We start from the raw sequence: 17,866 nt of genomic DNA, 5'->3' as shown, positions 1-17,866 counted from the left end.
ACCAAACAATCTGCAGCATTAAGATTTCTGGACAAAGTACTGTATGAAATTGAACAAAAAGTTGTAGTAAATGATTCCAATTTACCATCTACGTATGACAAGAAGACAACTCCGAAAATGAAGATCAAGAAACATTTTAAATACCTTCTTGCTTTCTCTTGACATATTTTTTAAAATCTTTGGCAATATGGGCAAAATATATCTTCCTGTAAATGGAAGCAAATAAATTCTATGCCAGGAGTTAAAAAAAGTTATTGAGATACCTTGATATACAGATACCTGATAGAACATTTGTGAATTTACTACCTAAAGAGATAAAAAGGATAGTGTCCTTGTTCAAAGAAGAGTAATTTGCAATCTGTAAAATGATAAAAACAGTCCTCACCATGGTCAGCAAGTACCATCAAATTAACACAGTTGTGTATCTGACGTCTGTATAATCCATTCATCAGTCGGTTTATAATTCCATCTACTCTACCCAACATGGCATCTACCTGCAGGGATTATATAGAAAATCTTAATATCATATAAGTCATAAGTATCTTTATACTGCAATCAGCTGTTTTGCTATACAGATAAAGCTATACGTATAAACGTTAGCTTTATACGTCAATGACCTCAACTAACCTATAAGCCTCGCCTACTTACCAGAACTACTGTATTTCATCAACAATGTCACGTCACAACCATGACAACGTGTAGTAACAATGGTCAAACTTTTGTGAATTTTAACTTGTTATGTCTTCAAATTGGTAATTTATATACCATGTTAATTAAATATCATTAATTAAGTTCATTTTCCCTTTGTAATTCCTTAAATTGTCAATGTTTTACCACCTAGAATACGCTCATAGGGAAATTCCCCAAAATGGTACCCCAAGAGGGAAATTGCAAACAGTTTTTCAGCAATGTTTTATACATTTTTTTATTTTTTTTTTTTTATTTTTTATCGATTTCAGTATAAAAGCAATATACGTATAGTGTCTTGAAATATGAAATTTATTTGTATTCGGCACGAAACAGGGGAAATGCTCGGTATAACCTCGCATTTCCCCCGTTTCTAAGCCTCATACAAATAAATTTCATATTTCAAGACACTATACGTATATTGTCTAATTATCAAGAAAATCAACCTATAAAAAGAACATCATTTCAGTATATGTTTTCAGTACCAGTAATGTTTAAGGGTCTATATTTAAAGAAATATAATGATCTATATTGTTGCCAAGATGAATCAAATAAGGAAAATAGATAAAAGAAAAGGAGTCAGGCATGCACTGTAGGTCCTTGGATCATAAGGTAAAATTTCTTCAATGAAGAGGAACAGGGTACATACAAATATGTCAATTGATGTGTTTTTAAGATTTAAAAATTTAAATTGATTAAGAAATTTTTTAACTTTATCATAATACATGTACATAGAACATTAATGCAGTCATTAAATTTTTCATTGTTACAAGTATTTGAAAACAAACCCAATAAATTCAGGAATTAAAAAGTGATTGAAATTTGTAAAACAATATGGGTATTACTATGGAGTATAGTTGCAATAAAAAATAAAAGTAGAGTCATTTACCTCAGGACTAACAGGACCATTCCCATGTCCAGTATGATCAGGCTCATTAAAGTACAGGGTAATCAAATCAGGTCTTTTATTCTCTGGCCAACTCAACCATTCTAATGCTTTGTCTACACGATCTTCAAATGTCACAGATCTGGTACATAGTACAATAGTGAAACAAAATAGTAAGACATATGGTGAAAAAATTATATCTTTAATAGCTTAATCAATAACAAGTCAATTTATAAATCCTGTAAATTAAAATGGTTTTCATTCAATTGCACTATACTGTAGAAATATTAATTTTCGTAGGGTGAAAATTTTGTGATTTTGTTTATAAGATTCATTTCCTTGGGTATTATATTTATGGTTTCTAGTTTGAGAAAGATTTATTCTTTACAGGTTAAATCTAATTTCTGGTTTAATCATCACATGAATAATATCTATCCATGAAATATACAAAATTTAAATCCATCTTTCCAAAACAAATCTGTTCTTAACAAAGAGTGTTAAACTAGGGTGATTATCATAATAATCAAGATGCCATACTTTTAATCATCGTGTGAATACAGCAACATTTTGATTTTGATTTTGAGTCCAAGTTTTCCTTCTTTTAAGCAATAGAAATAATCAATAAAACTGCAATTGAACAGAGTTAATTTTTGAAAATATAAATGAGTTATTTTCCATTACTCAGTGAATAGATGATTCAGTGCATAAAGGGAGATAATTCATTTTTTGTTTATGAATTTCACTATCTTTGATGTACTTTAAAAAAGATATCCAAACACTTACCCATCATAAGGGTAATATATGTCAGGCATTATACCAGATATGTTGACTTCAGATCCAACCCAGAAATAGGTTGCTGTTTTCTTTCCTTGTTTTTTGGCTGTTGACCAAATCTATAAAATATAAAACCAGAAAACATGTAATATAATATTTTTAATCTTTAAAACTTATATATGTTCTTTTTTAGGTTAAAGACTAGTTTTTTCATTAAAAAATTGTTTGTTTATCTAGTCTTACAATTTTAAGTTTTTCATGTGACATATTTCAAACTTAAAATGCTATATACTATCAAGCATATCAAAATAAAAAGATTTCTAAGCTGATAAATACTGAAATCAACAGGGTAAAGTTATAGAATCTGGTTCTCTAAGGATGTAAGGAAAACATTGAAGCCAAGGTGCCAAATGGATATGATAGAAAATTACAAGAAACTTGCATTAAAATCACTTAAGGTTGTTAAAATTTATAAAACTTGGTACAGCAGGTTTAAATGCAAACAGAAATTATTGCATGTATTTATTATTGCAATTTTTTGAAGAATGAACAAAAATGTGAGATTAATAATTGTGATTTCTAGAAAAGCTGCATACAGATATGTGTATCAGATATCAGTTTGTGAGGTCTTAATATTATGATACTCCGGCAGTCCCATTATTTGCATTAATAAAACCCTTGCAATAATTTATAAAATTTACAGTATAAGAGTAACTTCCAACTGTATAACTTACTGGTTCCCCACCCCACCATGCTGGATTCTCCTTTGATGATCCACCAATAGAGAACTTTTCATTAATGACAGGATCATACATATTGTTATCTACAATACCATGTGACTCAGGATATAATCCCTGTAAATAGAAAAGTCAGTTATCTACAATACCATGGGACTCAGGATATAATCCCTGTAAATAGAAAAGGCAGTTATCTACAATACCATGTGAATCAGGATATAATCCCTGTAAATAGAAAAGTTAGTTATCTACAATACCATGTGACTCAGGATATAATCCCTGTAAAAAGAAAAGTCAGTTAAAGAAAAAAAAGCATATAGAAACATGCATGGAATATGACATGAAGAAACAGATAGATTTGAATAAACATGATAAAGAGAATAAATGCAATGTATTCTTGCCTTATTAAAATTTTCAATACAAGACCACATAATTTCAGTAAATATCAGAAGAGATCTCACTATCAGGATTTGAATAAAACTTTTTCATCGCTACTTGCATAAATACATGTATGTACAGCGTACAAACTTGACCACATTAAGGGTACAAACCAGATAGTTTTGCAGTGAATGTATGAAATTAGAAAGGAGATATACAATACTTTATTATGATCATCAAATAAAAATCAAAGTTGTAAAATAGCAACATGTTATTTAAAAATGGGAATAGTCTAACTGAAATTTAATCCTTGGTATTGATAATATTAGCTCTCAAATTATGATGTTTTTGAAGGCAATTATTTTATTTACAAAAATCCAAAACAAAGTATTTCAAAGAAAAATAAATGAGGAATGTGTCCATAGGGCAATGATGATGCCCCCGCTAGCTTTTAATTTTATAAAGGGACATTACTCAAGAACTGTAAAAGTGAAGCTGCCAAAGTTTGAACTTTAACTGAGTTTAGTGATAATGAGCAATATATATTCATTTCATTAAATTTAGTTGAGAAAAACTTAAGTTAAGAAAACAGAAATGAAAAAATTCAGCAATTTTTTCATTTGTAAAGGGGCATAACCCTAGAATGGTAATCTAAGTGCTTGTAAGCACTGAATGGTAATGATTACTTTAATTTATCAGTTGGTAGTAAAATTGAATATTGCATTGTATAAAGCATTGGTTTTAGTTGATTCAACTAACATTCTGGACAAAGAAAGATAACTTCAATTTTCAAAGAAGATTTTTTTAAGCATTGATTGTAATTGATTCAACTATAATTATGGACAAAGGAAGATAACTCAAATTGAATTTTTTTTCACTTGATTGATCTTTTTGAAATTTTTCAGCAATTTTTCTATTAGAAAAGGGCCTAACTCCAGAACAGTAAAAGTGATGACACCAAAATTCAAACTTGATCTGTATATTGTAGAAAGAGGCATTGTGCATAAATTTGGTAGAGGCAACCTGAAGTTAGAGAATGGAAACAAAAAAAAAGCAATTTTTACCATTTGTAAAGGGCATACCTCTAAAACGGTAAAAGTGACACCACATAAATTCAAACCTGATCTGTATTTAGTGGTAACAAGCCTTGTGTATAAGTTTCATAACATTTAATTGAGGCAAACTAAAGTTAGAGAACTGAAACCAACTTTGGGACGTACTTACGTACAGACGGACAAGGATAAAACTTAATGCCCCCTCCGCTACGGCGGGGGTATAAAAATCATGAGAAATCATTTGGACTAAAGATGTACTGAAAAATGGACAATACTGGTACATGTACTCTTATCATCTTATTGATTTATATCTTAGAGTGTATTTATTTGTTTGACTTACTGTGACTATAGTGTAGTGATTTGGGAATGTCAATGTAGGATATACAGCCCTCATATATGGTGTATGTACACCACAGGAAGTTAGCCTCTGAAGTGTTGGTGTCAGATTCCTCGTCAGATATTCGGCACGAAATCCATCCAATGAAATCAACAACACAGGATTTGATCTAAAATTAAATGTATCAACATTTTATAACTAAATTTTACTGACATCTTTATTAAAAATCTATCTTTGAAAAGATTTAAGGGATTTATGGTGTCCTCAGCAATCTTTATTTGTAAAATAGCAGAACACGATCTAGATCTCTAATGAAATATGCAAATTTTGAGGAAGGAATGCATATAATTTTTTATACTTCAATTAAATGGAGAAACTTATAAAACTTATAAAATTATTAAACATGTTGTTTGCATTTTTTATAAATAACATATATTTTGTTTTATCCATTTTTTTTTTCTCAACTTCACCATATGAGGGGAAATAGCTCAAGATAATTAAACTTTGTTAAAGGATTGTGTAGTAACTTTACCTTTTCTGTTTTGTAGCAAGTAAATCAGTCCCAAGACCCCAATTTGTGTTTTTATTTACTAAAAGCACATTCTAAGAGCTATCTTATGTTTTATTAGAAACTCCTATCAATATGTCTTTTGTGATCTACTGCATGATAATCCTCTGTACATGTATATCACATTGACTGTATATAAGACATTTTTTTAGAGTTATTTGCCCATGGACATATAAATGTTACAGAGCCAAAAAAAAAATAATCCCTAAACCCTTTACCGGTATTATCATCATTTCTGACAAATTTGATAGAAACAGTAGCTGATAGTGTGACAATATTTAAACTGTGTCGCTCATCTTGGTCTATGTGCATATTAAACAACAGATACAGATGGATTCATGGCAAAATTGTGTTTCGGTGATGGTGATGTGTTGGTAGATCTTACTTTACTGAACATTCTTGCTACTTACAATTATCTCTATCTAAAATAAGCTTGGCCCATTATATAGTTACAGAGGAAAATATTTTGCAAAAATTTACAAAAATTTACAAAATTTATGAAAATTGTAAAAAATTGACCATAAAGGGCAATAATTCCGTAAGGGGTCAACTGACCATTTTGGTCATGTTGGCTTATTTGTAGATCTAACTTTGCTGAACATTATTGCAGTTTATCTCTATTTATAATGATATTCAAGATAATAACCAAAATCAGAAAGTTTCCTTAAAAATTAGCAATTCAGGGGCAACAACCCAACAACCAGTTCTCAGATTCATCTGAAAATTTCAGGGCAGATAGATCTTGACTTGATAAACAGTTTAACCCTGTCAGATTTGCACTAAATGCTTTGGTTTCAGAGTTATAAGCCAAAATCTACATTTTACCCTATGTTCTGTTTTTAGCCATGGCAGCCATCTTGGTTAGTTGGCTGTGTCACAGCACACATTTTTCAAACTAGATACCCAATGATGATTAAGCTAAGTTTGGGTAAATTTGGCCCAGTAGTTTCAGAGGTGAAGATTTTTGTAAAAGATTACAAAAATTTACAAAAAAATTGGTAAAAAATTATTATAAAGGGCAATAACTCCTTAGGGGGTCAACTGACCATTTTGGTCATGTTGACTTATTTGTAGATCTTACTTTGGTGACCATTATTGCTGTTTACAGTTTATCTCTATCTATAATAATATTCAAGAAAATGACCAAAATAGCAAAATTTCCTCAAAATTACCAATTCAGGGGCAGCAACCCAATAACGGGTTGTCCGATTCATCTGAAAATTTCAGGGCAGATAGATCTTGACCTGATAAACAATGTAACCCCCATGTCAGATTTGCTCTAAATGCTTTGGTTTCAAAGATATTAGCCAAAATCTACATATAGTGTTTCCTCAACATTATCATGATTATGGGCAAAATCAATTAAAATAGACTTCTCACTAACAAACATCCTTCTGATTTATACAAATTTAAATTTAGCATTACATGTACCATGAAAATGGGTGAGAGCCTTACTTAGGGAGCCCAAGAAAAATATTGAATTCATTATTTAGTGCACCCCATAACCTCAAATCCTTAATCCGCACCTGATAAGGACACTTAAACTAAATTTTCAATTTCACTAAAACATTGCTATCTACCTATAAATATTGACAGACTTACAAAGAAAAATGGGACACATAACAAGTAGTCTAATGATGGCATGTGGAACTAAATCTGATATATAAGCTTGAGACCCACCAATTTTGTTTACACCAGATATCAAATATATCTTATTTGGCAAAAAAAAGATTAAGCACGTCAATTTGATATGTTTTCTTAAGCTTATATCGAAGAATGTGTCCTTGCTGGTAAAATAAAATGTAAATTAATTACTTTACAATGTGTGTTTAACACTATCTGTTATTCAAGTACTGAATGAGCCACTGAAAACAGTACAAGATTTATGATGCCATGATAACATGTTTGTCAATTGTTTCATTATGAATTCCATAAATCAGTTAAAAAATGCACAAAGAGTGTTCTGTAATTCCACTTCTTACAAGTAAAAGGACATAAAAGTGAAACATGTATAATGTGCTGCATTAAATGCTTTAAAAGAAAGTAACCAACTTCATTTTTTTTTATGTAAAGTTCTTCTATCTAAAATGTACTTACTGACAAAAGCATGAGTTCAGAAATGAGATAAACATGTACCATGAATGAAAAAAGCATTTTTTAATTTTGTGCATCAAAAGCGCTTTTTTCAGATTCACCTTTATCGGGAACAATCAATCCCAAATATTTGAAAATCATGAATGTATAAACACACAAGGGACAAGTCAAGATGATAGAAACTAATTATAAGTGATGACAACACTTGTGTATTAAAAAAACCACTTGTATGCTATTCTTCATCCTGACATTCCATGGAAAGATATAACAATAAGCTGAAAAGTTTGAAACCTTACAGTAAGGTAAAAACTAAAGACTAAAGTAATTCTTTTTTATATTGTGACCTTATAAAACATGTAAAAATAGACTTACTTCCATGGACATGTGACAGCCTGCTGAGGTTGGCATGGCTCCTTTAACCAATCTTGGCCAGGATCAGTTGTTGTAAGGTCTGGTTGCTTAGTTGATGTTGTATAATGATCTGTTGTTGGTTGTGGGTTTGTTGTTGTTGATGTTAGTCTGGATGTTGAATGTTTACCTTGATCTTGAGCAGAGCTCCCCCCAGAATTATTTGATTCATCTTTATCAAATACCACGACTAACACAACAATGAGAATGACAATTGATATAAAAACTACCTACAATAAAATTCTTTATTAATATAAGATAAGAATCAGATAGATTTTTTAGGATACAACCATGATAAAAAGTTATTACTAATACACAAAAAATATACTCTTTACTAGGTATAAAACAAGCAATACACATTCAATTTTCTAAAAGGCAGTATAAAAATGTAGAACGTTACAGTTTTTAATGTTTCTTTGGCTGTAATAGCTGAACTATGATGTTAATTTAATTGAGAGATTAAAATTTTTTTAGCATTATTGTTAAAACAATATGGTGAACATATTGGCAGATCCAAGAATCACATTTGTCATGATTTTGCAATCACTTAAAACAACAACCAAATTGAACCCCACAAACACAACCTCCCTTTTTTAAAATATCAAGATCCACACCAGTGCTGAGACTCAAAATGTGCTTAACTTGCATTGTGTTCTTTTTTGGCTGCTGCAATTTGAAATTCACCCTACATTCATAAGTATGATGTAGTACAGATGTGAAGCTTAAATGGATATATTTTGACAAACTTTAAATTAATATGATAGGATCATTAATCTATTTCAACATACATTTTTATAAATAGGGACATTTTAAGTGTAATAACAAATCAATAGACAATGGGTCATAATTTCTAAAAACAAACATCTCAATCACTAAAACATACTTACATCTTACTCGCTGGATATTATCTTATTTGTGAATTCAATTCAATACATACTTGTACAATTTACAAACATAAATAGATTATGAAATGGTTTGGCAGAAAGAATATATGTCAATGAGCCTTTAATATCAGGATGTGTTGTTCATGATATCAATATCAGTATTATCCTAAATAATTTGTTCAACTGCATAGAGTAGACATCAGGGAGTATCCATGATTCGGAGAAAAGGGGGACATTAGAAAGCCAACTTTTGGAGTGGCACTTTAATATCAAAAGCCATTCATTTGCATTATAAAATTTGCTGCTCCATAAGGCAGTCCAGATCCCTAGACAAATAGTTAAAGGCAGATGAAGAAGACTCATGAGGGTCCTGGCCTGGTTATGGAGCATACTTATATATGGTTGATGCATAGACATTTTACTTGGCCCCCTCCTAACATTGTCGTGTTAGGCCACAGGGGTTTGTTACTATTCGCCAGGTTAACTATCACATGATTGTTAGGGGATCCCATGGATAGTAAACCCTGCAAATAGAAACAAACCCCTCTGGTTGCATAGGCAGATCCAGAGGGCCCAGGCCCCCTTTTGTGGGAAAAAATTGGTTGATTATATGGGTCAATGTGCACTACTGTTTTCTAGGTGGTAATGGTAACGTTTTTCTTCTGTTGCTCAGTCCATATCGTTAGTTTGGATATGTATAATGGCTCGTTTCAAAGCTGAGACATTTTCACATAATGTGGTTAAATTTTCTGGGTATGAAGTGAGATTACTTTTTCCGTAAATTAGCAAACCCTGAGAATCCTTTCGTGATGCTGCTCCTCATGGTCAAAAATCCTTTTTTAACACAATAAGTTCTTTGAAAATTTGATACTTTGAAAACATTTAATGGGGGGGATAGGAGAGGTCATGATCCCGAAATCCTGGGCTTAAAACGAAAAAATCCCGAGGACCCGAATTCAAATAAATTTAAATCCTGACATCCCGAAATTTGAAAAAAGAATTCCCGGATCCCGAAAGAGTTAATCCCGAAATCCCTAGTTTAAAAACACCCGACCCCGGAGTCCTGATAAAGGTCCTTTCCCCCCTCTTTAATAGCTCAATAGTTATTACACATTTATTGTATGTTCCCCTACTTTCTTAATCAACACTTGTTTATCATAGAAACGTGTCAAATATCACTACAAAATTTTTTGTTTACACGCAACTTTTGTGTTCCTCAATCGGAGACGCATTAGGGATATTCAGAGGCGGATTTAGGGGCCCCCCCTTTTTGGGAAAAAATCTGGTTGCTTATATAGGGAATCATTGAAGCGTGACTGGAGCGGGTCCCCTCTTAGGTCAGTCAGTGGGCCCCCACTTCTGAAAATTTCTGGATCCGCCACTGATATTGTCCCATATAGGGAATCACTGAAGCATGACTGGAGCGGCAACCCCTTAGGTTAGTCAGCAGGACCTCCCTTATGAAAAGTTCTGGATCTGCCACTGGGTTTGGCCAGAGACTTGTATATATGTCTGGTTGGGCCTTCTGCCAAGTTCTGGTCTCTATAATTAGAGGGTTATAATTGCCTATGTACATTTGCTACTTATAACTATGGACTGAACTGTGCCTATTATTGCTAATACTGTTTTATGTTTCATTACAGATGACTGTGGTCATTGTTCTACATTAAAGACTTGTATGAATAAATAGACATTGTTCTTATTTAATAATTATTCTATTTAAAAATCCTAAAATCTATAGTATTTTAATTGACTGTGTGTGTGTAAGTAGATTGTGGTTCTTTTTAAGAAAGAAATTGTGAAAAGGGTACAATTATCTCTAATTGTATAGTTCCCTTTAATAATTATAGTGTATTTTTTCTTTATTTTTTTTCTTTCCCTTTCTCATTCATTTCTTAGCTTTTCTGGGGTGGAAATGAAAGAAGAGAGCTGAAATAAACATTTAGATGTTTTATTTTAACTGATTTTAATAAGGAAAGAGTGATTAGGCCAGGTGCAAAAAGGTAATATTTACACTTTTCGGATCATCTCTTGACTTGCCTATAGGGGTATGGATGTGTATTGGCCAAATTTGTATGATGTAAACATGCAATTTTTCTGAAAATTGCATATATTTTTGGACTTGTACTGTACATTACACACACAAAAATTAGACAAAAAGAATAGGCAAAACTTTTTTAATGCGAAAAAAACGTTATAAAGAAATGTTAGAGGAATTAATTGTGGTCTCGGGCCTTTTGCAGGGAAATATCAAAACCGGAAACCTCTATTAGAAAAGTTGCCCCGATAACGGTCTATAACGTTCCGGATTATCTTCTATCGTAGTTTTTAAAAGTATTTTTTAGTATCAATGATCAATGGCGCATCCATGGGGATGGCAGAGGCGGATTTAGAGGGGGGCCCCCCCTTTTTAGGAAAAAATTTGGTTGCTTATATAGGGAATCATTGAAGCGTGACTGGAGCGGGCCCCCTCTTAGGTCAGTCAGTGGGCCCCCACTTATGAAAAATTCTGGATCCGCCACTGGATGGAGTTCCGGTTCGGGGCGTTTTTGTGGGGGATCTCCAAGGACCTTCCTGAAAATGTAAAATCTCAAGCCGTTTATTTGCAGACGCATACACAAGAACTGAAGAATGAAGGACATTTTTTTGTTTTACATTAATCAGTACACGTGCTATGTCATTGATAAATCTTATAAATAGTTATCATTGATGTAAACGGGAAACACTTATACCCTGTTATAGTTTTTGATATATCTTTTTTACCTTAAATGTGATAAAAAAAAATTACCATAGCAAGTGAACTTTAAGAAGGATTCCAAATATGATTCTTCATATACAATAATTTTAAGTCAGCGTTTCCTGTTGTCAATGGCCATTTGAAAATAACATTCATATTTTATTTCTTTTCTACCTATGTTTCTATTGTGGTTATTGTACCTTTGACTATGGGTTGAAGCTTTAAACAAATCATAAGAATTCCATTTTTCGTCGCAGTTAATTTTTCCATACCAGATAAAATTGAAAAATGATGAAACAATCTAATTATCAAGAAAAAATATTTTAAATCAATGTTTTCTGTTGTCAACTGCATTTTGAAATGCAAACTCCAAACCTCCGTTCGACAGATGTCGTATGTACAGTATAGAAATGGATCCACATAATAGAAAGGTTGACTTTATAATAGTCTCTGCTCTGCCCACTTTCATTATTTAGAAATAAAAATTGGTAACTGTTATTGAAAGCAGAGACATATATACGTGTATATATGTCTCTGTTGAAAGTTCTATCGAATTTTAAGAGATTTTATACAGAAAAATGTGTCAAAATGACGTATTTTGTTGATGAATTTGATATACCGGGGCCATGATATATTTCGATAAAAAAATGAACAATAGAATAACACAAAACCGAGGTTATTTCAATTTACCAAAATTATGAAGACTTCATATAAATACACATACGAGATATCATGTGTCATAATAAAATTATATCTCGGTGAGCAATTAAAACTATCAGAGTTTTTATAAAAATTTTACAACTTGGGTTATTGCGCTTAGAAATGTCCAATATTCTTGAACATGACTGTCTACTCTATATCGAGAGATTAACAACACAAAAGACCATCAAACTCTCCAAGAAGATCTAAAAGCTCTGAAAGTATAGACACTAAATTGGAGAATGAAATTTAATGCAAAAAAAATGCCAATAATGAGCTTCGAACAAAACTCAACACACTTCTACCAACAAGATAACCACATACTAGAACAAGTACAAACAGATCCTTTAGTTACCTAGGTCTTAATATATCTAAATTGGACCAGACACATAGGGAAAACAATAAGCAAGGCAAGTTGTACACTAGGGTTCCTGAGAAGAAACTTAAGCCAGTGCCCCCAAGAGTGGCAAAACACTAGCCTACTAAGCCATGGTCATGAGGATCCGTACTAGAATACAGTGCTGTCATCTGGGACCAATTCACCATCAGGGAAATAGAAAAAATAAAAAGCATACAGAAAAGAGGATCACGTTTCATCCTGCATGATTATGATTCCAGAGAAACCGGGAGCGTCACAAATATGCTTTCTAAGCTGAAACTACCACCTCTTCAAGAACGATGGAAACATCAGAGGCTGACTATGTTCTACAAAGTGGTTAAGGGATTGGTTCCGGCTATCGCATAGGCGGATCCAGGGGGCCCTGGGGGGCCCGCCCCCCCCCCCTTTCGTGGGACAAATTTGGTTGATTATATAGGGAATCATTGAAGCATGACTGGAGCGGCCCCCCCCCCACCCCTTAGGTCAGTCAGCGGCCCCCCCCTAAGGAAAAGTTCTGGATCTGCCACTGTATCGATCCAACTGATTACTTACAAGAGATCAGAAACAAACGCCAAGACTTTCAATACACAAACACTGTAGAAAGACAAGAAACCAGAAATAGCAGATCATACAAATTGATTGATTGCAAAACAGACATCCGAAAGAACTCTTTTTTGGACGAGGATATTGCATGCCAAAAGACCTGTAGTTGAGGGTTTCACGGCGATCGGATCCTGCACTGTGTAACATACAGATACAGATATAGTTGGAACCCCTGCCACATTTATCATAGGTTAGGATAAGAACCTACTTGGCTTTTATCATGAAAATGGCTGGGTCCGCCCCTTTCGATATTCAAAATAACTAAGATTCTGACATCATTGTATCCTGTGAGACATAAAAATACTTTGTTTTATATGTCACTGATATAACAAATCCATAAAAACTAAATGACTACTTACTGCAAGTCCTATTCTAAGTCTATTGTTTGGCTTTTTGGTTTTCTTCTCTCCTATCAACTAAAAAAAGATTCACTGGCTTGAATATGCAGAATTTAATATTCAGCTAACACCAGTCAGAATAAAAGACAATATTGAAGAACATTCTAATGAAAATATTTCCTGTCGTAATTGAATGATTTTTTTTTATTGTGATTACAATCAGAGACATATAATACATATGTCTCTGATAAAGTAATATCTGCAGTTTCTTGCAAAAGTTATGAAACATATTTATATTATTTTTTCTCGGGAAAATCGGTCTTTAAAACACATTTGAATTTCTGAACTAAAAAAAAAAATTGTATACAAATAATGATTTCCCAGGATTGATTAGTTGTACGAAATATTTCATATTAACAATAAAAAAAAACATTTATGAGTTCATAACTTTATAAATTTCATCAAAACCGGATCTTATATTAGTTTTTTTTTTAGATTTAATAAATAGTGAATTTCCGGACACTTTTGACCGTCTAGGACTTTATATAGTGGTTTTCATTTGTGTTTTTTAACCCTTGTAAGACATACCTCATATTGCGATCCTAAGATACTGTTCGAAGACTGTAGCTCGCCTCGCTGGAAAGAATAATTCTTCATAAAGAGGAGGGAATTCAGAATGCATATGTTCACACAACACAGATACACTCACAATATTGATAGATGCTTGTACTTTTCATTCTTACATGCAATATTTTAGGACCAATTATGGAAGTCAGTATTTGTACTTTTCTATACATTTGAACTTACAAAACACAACAACCACTCAATGACACATGTGGAGCCGGATCTGCTTACCCTTCCCGAGCACCTGATATCACCCCCAGTTTTTGGTGGGGTTCGTGTTGCTCAGTCTTTATTTTTCTATGTTGCGTCTTGTGTACTATTGTCTGTTTGTCTTTTTCTTTTTTAGCCATGGCGGTGTCAGTTTATTTTTGATCTATGAGTTTGAATGTCCCTCTTGTATCGTTCGCACCTTTTTTACAACAGGGGCTTTAATCTATATTCAGTTTGTACTCATTATTCAGTTCCAATACGGGATAACAGTATTTATTCAAACTTTATTTCCTCTATCATAGAGATTTAAAATATGTAAAGAATAGATTTAACTTAAATAAAATGTTTGAAGACTACAGCAATGTATGACCCTATACCCGGGGCATCATAATCACAATAAGCTACTTCGGTACTAACGTGATTTTGAAAATACTTTTGAAAATTTCCAATTGATAAATTAAGGATTATAAAAAAATTTAAAAAAATGGTTTCCAACTTCCTCAAATTACTACGTATTCATTCATCCCTGCCAGTGGCTTTCAAATCTTTAGGTTTGAGAACTCCTGCTGAATTAAATCTCAAATACCAACATTGAGCTATGATACTATGGTTGTAAGACTTTTTTGAAATGGCCCTAGTTTTTCATAAATCCTTTGAAATTTATCCTAATCCTTCAATTGGGAAAATTATTGATAGGCTATATATAAGCTTGGATTATTTGTGCGATAAAGCTGTACGTTTATGCTTAGACCAAGAAACAGAAAAGTCTAACTGAATAACTGCAGTGAGAATATGTAGCAATATCAAAGTGCATATAAAAAAATATAGTGTAACATGTTATCGGATTTGTTTACCGAAAGAAATTACTGTATTTTACAGTATATACGTAGTGTCTATCAAATTATTTCTGATAACCTGATTGTTTTCAAGTTCACGTTATCGTGCTACATATTGTGTGCTTTTTAATCAGTAATAAATAAACGGGCAACAGTAGTATACCGCTGTTCAAAACTCATTAATCCATGGACAAAAAATAAAATCGGGGTAACAAACTAAAACTGAGGGAAACGCATTAAATATAAGAGAACAACGACACAACATTAAAATGTAACACACATGCACAGAAACGGACTGAGCATTAGACAAAATCCTATGAGATTAACAAATGTAACAACAAAACCAAAAACATGAATTTGGAATAGATAAGTACCGTGACACGTCTTATAGTAATGTGAATTTACACTCAAAAATAAGAGAAAACAAACCACACAACGGAAACACAACGTTAAAACGTAACACACACAGAAAAGAACTATAATATAACAATGGCCATATTCCTGACTTGGTACAGGACATTTTTAAAGGAAAAAATGGTGGGTTGAACCTGGTTTTGTGGTATGCCAATCCCCCCTCTTTTATGGCAAAGTGAAATATAACATTAAAATGACAACACAACATTACAGGACAACAATATAAATAAATAGGAGAACACAATTGAAAAAAATAGGGTAAACTTTTAAAATCGGATGAGCATAACTTTTTTTTTTAAATATCACTTTGAAATTTTATGGTAAAAAAGAGTTTGAATTTTTTTTTAGCATTTTTTTCTACTGTTTCTCATCATCAAATTAGTTGTATGAAATAAAAGTGGAAATGATTACCGACAAAATATAGCTGATACTTATAAAATATTATTGCAGTTGTTTCTTCTTAAACCGACTGATTTTTGTAAGGAAAATAAATAAGATTTCTTTCTGAGTAGCATCTTCTATTTTTTGTTGCTTTTTTGCATGCACGTCTATGTGGACTTAGACAGTTTGCATTCACACCGAAACAAGGAGATGTGACACAATCTACGTCACACATGAAAGGACATTAATTGCACATTAAACATATTTCTATATTAACAGGTGATATACATTTAAGTCAACAATACACATGCATAACTTGAAATGACTTACCTGTTCTAATTCGAACCCATATTTGTTAGCCTTCATATTGTTTTACTCCCTTGTTATGATATTTTCTTCTACTCCTGTATATTAGATCACGAATGAACTGTGATAAAATGGAGACACACTAATTCCTTGAGATGTTAAAAGTTTAATGCGTATATATATAATTCATTTCTTAAAAATTATCAACAATCCAGCTAAAGTACATTTCCTGTACTAATCAAATGTGCTTTTTATATCACCTTATGTTAAAAATGTCAACTAAACATAACATTATAGTATTTCAATTTTTCTTAAATAACGACACAATAACCACTGCCTATCCTCAATGCCTATCTAACTGATTGTATGCAACCGGATTTCTTCTGAATATGATTTAAAAATTGATTGTGTGCAGTTTCATATCACGTCCACAACAAATTTTCAACGAATATCAGAATACTTTCTTTTAGCTATTCGGACAGTTTATTTTGTATACTGTGTATTATTATTTCATTCTTTGTACCAGAGACATATAATACATATTATATGTCTCTGTTTGTACCAATGGGTATACCGTGGATTTAAAGAATAAGATTGTCTTGACAGTATTAAGATTTCAAACTATAAATTACTGCTACGTGATTAAACGAAGCCGAAACGAATGTTCTATTATTAATTAAAATAAATAGTTCGACCAACCGTTATATCTAGCCCTTCCCCCTCAGTAGCCGATCTCTTAGACAAAATAATACCGAGTGGTATTTTTTATAAAAAAAAAAAAAACAAAAAAAAACAACAGAGAACTGAATTATAGAAATAGTAGTTACTCGAAAATATTTTGAATTTATTTCTTCAATTATTTTTTTTTTTATTTTCCCCGTTTTTATTATTTATTTAACATAGTGTAACATTGCGAGACTAAATCATCCTCCACAGACAAGTTATATTTACCGCAAACTGTACAAATTATCTAAAGTAAATATGGGAAGCTGGGTATTCTTCTAAATAGTTTTATGTTTACGGATAAGATTGACATATTTGGTATGCATGTGATCATTCCAGAAACTACTGGTGTGGCACGAAGAACGGACTACTTATACAAACCATTACTATAGTATAATAGTTATACATATATTGTTATGATTCAAGTGATAGCCATACCTGTGTTGTCTGGGACGGATTTTGATAAGTTGTTAGGTTAAATACAGTTGGCAGTTTGTCCTAAATAAAAAAAAAATACAAGGCCATTATGGGTAGATCATATTCATAGTTAATTAAAGGTAAAGAGGTTGACTTAAAGAAAAACTTTAACATAATGAAACGTTAAATTTTTGAAATCTGGGTGACCGTGGAATCATACTTCAAGAGTCAGCCATAATAATTTTTACTTTGTATATCATTGAGATTGCGTTTTGTACTGAGCAATTTAGATAGATATATAAATATAAAAACGAAGATGAGACAACTGTTCACAAGAGACCAAAATGACACAGACATTAACAACTATAGGTCACCGTACGGCCTTTAACAA

At 32.2% G+C, this 17,866-nt stretch overlaps 1 protein-coding gene across 5 annotated transcripts in view; it reads right to left on the bottom strand.

The window, feature by feature from the left end:
• Nucleotides 1–16,673, bottom strand: part of LOC143067274 (uncharacterized) — a 71,121-nt gene extending 54,448 nt beyond the window's left edge. For 4 of the 5 annotated variants that reach the window (XM_076240404.1, XM_076240418.1, XM_076240410.1 and 1 more), the window contains exons 1-9: nt 16,360–16,673; nt 14,153–14,200; nt 13,586–13,642; nt 7,889–8,154; nt 4,858–5,023; nt 3,082–3,201; nt 2,357–2,466; nt 1,577–1,715; nt 386–494 (exon numbers count right to left, since the gene is read on the bottom strand). In XM_076240404.1, coding sequence (XP_076096519.1) covers nt 386–494; nt 1,577–1,715; nt 2,357–2,466; nt 3,082–3,201; nt 4,858–5,023; nt 7,889–8,154; nt 13,586–13,642; nt 14,153–14,200; nt 16,360–16,395 — 1,051 coding nt within the window. In that variant the 5' untranslated portion in view covers nt 16,396–16,673. The remainder of the gene's footprint in view (nt 1–385; nt 495–1,576; nt 1,716–2,356; nt 2,467–3,081; nt 3,202–4,857; nt 5,024–7,888; nt 8,155–13,585; nt 13,643–14,152; nt 14,201–16,359) is intronic. The other variant, XM_076240433.1, reaches the window with a different exon arrangement.
• Nucleotides 16,674–17,866: the final 1,193 nt, after the last annotated feature.

This window comes from Mytilus galloprovincialis, chromosome 1 (genome assembly GCF_965363235.1).
Source record: "Mytilus galloprovincialis chromosome 1, xbMytGall1.hap1.1, whole genome shotgun sequence".
Classification (NCBI taxonomy): Eukaryota; Metazoa; Mollusca; class Bivalvia; order Mytilida; family Mytilidae; genus Mytilus; species Mytilus galloprovincialis.
Note: the sequence above shows the minus strand (reverse complement) of the source record. Positions and strands in the feature narration are given on the sequence as shown.